This window comes from Tupaia chinensis, unplaced genomic scaffold, assembly GCF_000334495.1.
Source record: "Tupaia chinensis unplaced genomic scaffold, TupChi_1.0 Scaffold000216_1, whole genome shotgun sequence".
Classification (NCBI taxonomy): domain Eukaryota; kingdom Metazoa; phylum Chordata; class Mammalia; order Scandentia; family Tupaiidae; genus Tupaia; species Tupaia belangeri.
In genome coordinates, this window is record NW_006159691.1 from 1,189,239 (window position 1) to 1,194,656 (window position 5,418).

The window sequence follows — 5,418 nt, forward strand, 5'->3', positions numbered from 1 at the left end:
ACCTGCTGGCTGCTCTATGCACTGGGCTCTGTTCTCTGGGCTCATTCAAGAAGCTTCTCTAGGAATGGCAGACCAGCCAAAGACTCTTGGCCCCCGCCCTGCCCTGGCTCGAAGTGCTTGGCACAGTCTTCTAAGCACCAAACAGGTGCTAAGTGCCTCAAACCACAGGGCACAATGTCCAGCCCTGACTCCTTCATGCACCCCCTCTTCCAGCAGTTATCTATTGAGCACCCAGCCCCTTCCCTTCCAAAAGCATCACCCCATCCCTGCCCAAGTACCCGTTACAATTACAAAGGACACTTCCAGCGTTTATCCCTGTGTATGTCCACACCATCCCACTAGGCTAACGCTCACTGATCCACCGTTCCTCTGCACAGAGGGAAACAGGGGCCCAGGCAAGGGCACTGGCATGCTCAAGGTCACCCAGTAGTCTAGGGCTGCTGTACCTGACAGGCAACAGTGTGACCCAGGAGGAAGCCCCAGGACAGGCTGGAGGAGAGGCTGGCAGGAACATGTCTGGATGTTAGGCATCTTCCTGGCACTCCCTAGGACCAGCCATCTCAGCTCACAGCTCACGCAGTGCAGGGCTCTTTCCATGGGACTCACAGCAGCCACCTGCACTCCTGCAGAAAGTTGTGGAGACCTTGCCCACCAGCAATGCTAAGCAGACCTCAAATATCTCAATCTGGGGTGAGGCAACAACAGAAACCCCCATTCTATAGATTTTTGTCCAAGAGACTCCAAGCATGCATCTACCGAGCTTGTCTAGAGCCCCATCCTTTCAGGATGCTATAACCAGAGCTGTGTGGCTGGGGACCTGAATCATTCACCCACCTGCTCATACCAACTGACCGACTGTGGGCCAGGCAACATGCCAGGTGCTGAGCATGGTCCCTGCCCTGCCAGGAGCCCACAGAAACCTGTACACAGCCAACCAAACCGTGGCTGTATAGGTGTCCCTGGACCAGCAGCGGCATCACCTAGGGGTGCATTAGACATGCAAATTTCCAGGGCCCCACCCCAGGCCAACTGAATCAGAATCTCTAGGTGTGGAGTCCAGGAATCTCTTTCCAGAATCCTGCCAGATGATTCTTAATGTGTACATAAATTTGAAAAGCACTGGTCTAGACCATGAGGCCTTCCCTAACCTCCTCCCTACTTAAAATTGCAAACCAGCCCAGGTCTTGTTACCCCAACCCTCTATTCTGCTTCAGTTTTCTCCTAGCTGTATTATGGTAATCAAAATACCGTATATTTCACCCACGCATGTCTGACTTTTCACACTGACATGGAAGCTCCAGAGGTCAGCGATTTGAGTCCCTTGTGTTCACTTCTATCCACATTAGTGGTCTAGCAGAAAAAAATGACCAAGAAGTACTTGCGGATTAAATAATGGATCACAGAACATGCCACATCCCATGCAATTCTTGGGGGAGTCTAAAGAAAGAAAGTTAGTTGTTGGCCATGAAGCCCTGTTGAGGAAGATGGTACCCAGGTTGGTCTTGAAGGAAGTTTAGCCCAGGGATGAAGGATGCTTGGGAAAGAGATGGTAGGCCTCTTACTGGAATACTCCCAGATGGTCGATACATTCTTACCTCAACAGTAGTTGGTATGTGCCCTAGCCTACAGCATCTTATGTAACCCTCACTTCATCTCAGAGGTAGCCGACAGTGTCCTCAAGAAGACACCAAGACTCAGAGATATTAAATAATTTGTCCCATCCACAAAAAGGCTCTTATAAAATGTTCATAGCAGCTTAATTTACCTGGAAACAAACCCAATGTCTGTCAGTACATGAATGGATAAGCCAATTGTGCTATATATTAATACAATGTAATATTTCCCAGCAATAAAATAGAGCAAACTTTGGATAAGGAAACAGGAATGATTCTTAAAGACATTGCATTAACCAAAAAGAAGGCAAACGAAAATGTTTATGTCACAGATGAAGTTCTAGAACATAAAAATAATTCATCTACATAAATTGAACTTAAACACTGGAAATAAAAAAAAACAAAACAGGTAATTCTAGTACTTACCTCTGGGAGAGGGGATGGGTGGGCTGACTGGGACAGAGAGCATGAGTAATGGGACGTGAGGGCACTTTCTGGGGTGATGGAACTGTTCTACCTCCGGGTTGGGTTGGTGGTTACACGGATACTTACCAAAATGTATGCAACCATACACTTTAAATTGTCAATTGATTGTATGTAAATGGTAGCTCAGTAAAAAATGAGCCCGGAATCATTTGCCCAAGGTCATGAAGCCACAGACGGAGATGTGAACCCAGGTTTTTCCATTCCCCATGACCAGTTTATGCTGCTCTGCCTTAGATAAGCAGCGAGCCCCTGGAAATGCCCCAGCCTTGCCAAAAGTCGAATGAAATGGAATGAAGCGAAATCATAGTTACTCTAGGAAGGACATCACAGACTCCCACCTCTGAACTACCACAGACTTGGGGGGCAGTCAGATGAAAATCAAGTCGGCAGTCAAAAGACTTGGGCCCGGGCCTCAGCACTCCCCTCGCCATGTACCTGTGAGTGCACTGCTCCATGATGCAGTCCCCCTCTCAGAGCAACGGAGGGCCATGGCTGCCTGCATGGGGCCACAGATCCTGGGGTCACAGAGCCTCCAGCCCCTGTGCTCGCCACGCTCGGTTACTCCTTTAAATAAATGATGTGCCAACTCATATCTGGTGAGCTCTTTTCCTAATGCACGCTGATATTATTGTGATTGATAAAATACACATCTATCCTAAAGCAAAAATGAAACCATAGCAGCTTTCCGTCATTCTGCATTTTCTCAAACAAAAGATACCAGACGAACGGCCACTGCTCATGACTTTGGTATAAAGAGGCTGGGAACCTCTGTGTAGAGGATTGCTAAGGGGACAGTCGTCAAGGGGATGGTCACCAAGGGGACGGTCACCAAGGGCCCTTCCAGGTCAACTGCCCCATGGTTGTCCAGCATCGCTGGAGCAAATGCTTGCCTTGTGTTGCTAAGGCCTGGGTCTCTGGGATAAGCTTCTTCTCTGGAGACAGAGCCCTTCATGTGTGGGCCGTGGGGCAGCTCTGCAGCCCATTCTCCAGGCCCAGTGTGGACCCCACAGCACCTTGGACTCCTTTCCCCTCCAGCTCAGAGAGTGACCAGCTGTAAGAGTAGGGATTGGGCATTTCCATTCCCAACCCCTCACCATCAGCTTCCAAGACCAGAAAAGGGAAGTTCCCAGTCACAACAGTGCCCTTCCCCCAACCACCACCACCAAGAATGGCCACTGCCCCACCTGGGCTCTGCCACCAACAATCCTCCAGGCCCTAGCTTAGCCAGGTCACCTCCCCTGCTCACCCTGCCTGCGCCTAAAGGACTGAGCAGTGGGTCTCACACCCAAGTGCAAGGTCAGACCTTCCTTTCCTTTATCCAAGTGGTCCTACTGTGCAAGCCCCCCATCTCCCCACCCACACATCCCGGGGATGCATCCTGCTATGGACAGGGGTCCTAGACTGAAAGCAGAATCGCCAGCTTCACATTCCCTCCTGTCCTGGGCGCTGCCGGCCAGGTTCACACGGTTCTGTGCTGAGTCAGAGGTTTATAGAGCCTCAGAACACACAGAAGCTTCGGCTGGGTCCTGCCTCCCAGAGGCCCGGATTTGGGAAGGCCCCACTCTGCCCAGGGTTGACAGAAACACAGCCCCAAAAGGAGTTCTCTGGGCTGGGCCAAGACCCACCCTGACCTTGAGGCATAAATCCCTAATCCCCACCCATGCCGCCAAACCAGAGGCTGGAAATGGCGTAGCCAATTTCACAATTTAAAAAATTACAAAGCCAAGGGCAGAAGACAGACCAGCTGCCCCACGCCCAACCTTCTCCTCCCGGAAAGCTCCACTTGCTACTTTTAATCCATCTCCTTCTATCAAACTGCAAGTGGTTGGAAAACCGGCCTCCCTCTCTCAAGGGTACCATTCCCCGCTCATGCTTCCAACTTTACGGGTCAATTGACAAAAGATAATCACCCCACCCTCAGCAAGACCTCACTATTCACCCACCTGGCCCCACACCACCCCAGATGCTAGTGGCCCCGGACTCTGACCACCCAGGGCAAACTGCGGAGGCCTTTGCCAAAGCGACTCCTGAGGGCCCGAGAATGCACTTAGCGAAGCCCAGCCCACGATGCCCAGCCGGGGAGGCACCGCGATCCAAGCATGTCCACCGCAAGGGCTGGATGAAACGCCTGAGTGATGAGGGAGGGACCTGGGGGGGGCCGCCCATCCAGCCACCGGACGCGCACTCACCACCAGCGCCACCGGGTCAGCACATCTGCGCCAGGAACACAGGGAAACCCGCGCGCGCTGTTCAATCCGGGCTCGAGTGACGAAAAGCCACGCTCGGCTCCAGCCTGCCCAGACCGACGCACAGACCAGACGACCTGGCTTCCTAACTAAGTTTGAAAGTTCCCTCACTGGCGAGAAAGGGACGCGGACCGCGCAGCTGCACCTAACCGTGCCCGCTGGCCCGCCGTGGGGAGCCGGCCTCCGCGCCTCCTCCAGCACGCGAGCCTCCCGCGTTGCCGGACGCGCTCTGCGCTGCTCTACCCGGACCTGGCTGGCGTGGGGGCGGCGACCCTGGAAAAATGGGAAGGGGGGTGACCCTAACAGCAGCCCCAGGAGGGACGCCCGCTCACCGTTCCCGGGAGGGGACAGGCCTCCATTGGTCCTTGCCAACTCGGAATCCGAGGCCCCGCCAGGCAGTGACGGCCAATTAGTAAACGGCCCAATTAGTGCGCCGTGGCGCAGAGAAGTTAAAACCCCGACGCGCGAGTGTGGATGGCCGAGGGGCTGGAGAGGAACGGTGCGAACCTGTAGCTGTCCCTGAGTGTGGCCGCGTGTGACTGTGAGGCCATCGGGACGGTTTGCGTCTGAGGCTGCCCGTCCAGGGGCCAGCTGCGTGTGACAGTACGCGCCTGGTGAGTCATGGTGAGTGCGAGCGTGTGACTGTCGGTGCGAATTCTTTGTGTGCCTGTCTCCAGTTGTGACTGGGTGTGACAGCGGATGGGGCACGTAACGGTGTGTGACGGTGTGGATGGTGACTCGTATGTGGCAGTGTGGCAGAGTACGTAGGCGAGTGACTGCGTGTCGTTGTGTATAAATGACTGTCAGGGTGACCTGCGTGGGACGGCAAAGCCGTGTGAGTAGTGCGTGGCTGTGTGTGTGTGTGACAGGGGGCCACTGAGTCACCTCGTGAACAGGGGACGCCAGTGATTGTTGAGTGTCACTGTGTCGTCGTGTGGGTGGCTGTCGGGATGACTTCTGCCTATGATCCCAACTCAGGGAGTGAGTGTAACCGCGAGGGGATCGTCGGCGCGGCCGATGTGCGCGTGACCACCGGAGAAAGCGTCCCGGGCCTCCAGGTGACTCCTGCCCCG

At 54.0% G+C, this 5,418-nt stretch overlaps 1 protein-coding gene and 1 long non-coding RNA gene across 7 annotated transcripts in view; one reads left to right on the forward strand and one right to left on the reverse strand.

Moving 5' to 3' along the window:
* TOX2 (TOX high mobility group box family member 2) overlaps positions 1-5,418 on the reverse strand; it is a 233,546-nt gene that overhangs the window by 144,072 nt on the left and 84,056 nt on the right. The window contains exon 1 of one of the 4 annotated variants that reach the window (XM_027771473.1): positions 4,853-4,968. The exons of 1 other annotated variant lie outside the window; for it this stretch is intronic. Coding sequence is in view for 1 of the 3 variants with exons in the window: in XM_006147575.3 (XP_006147637.1) it covers positions 4,678-4,704 (27 nt within the window). In the remaining 2 variants the exon portion in view is untranslated. Of the gene's footprint in view, positions 1-4,288; positions 4,577-4,677; positions 4,769-4,852; positions 4,969-5,418 lie in introns of those variants that run through there. 2 more of the 4 variants (XM_027771474.1, XM_006147575.3) reach the window with 2 other exon arrangements.
* LOC102493358 (uncharacterized) overlaps positions 4,886-5,418 on the forward strand; it is a 2,996-nt gene continuing 2,463 nt past the window's right edge. The window contains exons 1-2 of one of the 3 annotated variants that reach the window (XR_001370336.2): positions 4,886-4,959; positions 5,324-5,403. This is a non-coding gene — a long non-coding RNA (uncharacterized LOC102493358). The other 2 variants (XR_001370337.2, XR_334419.2) reach the window with 2 other exon arrangements.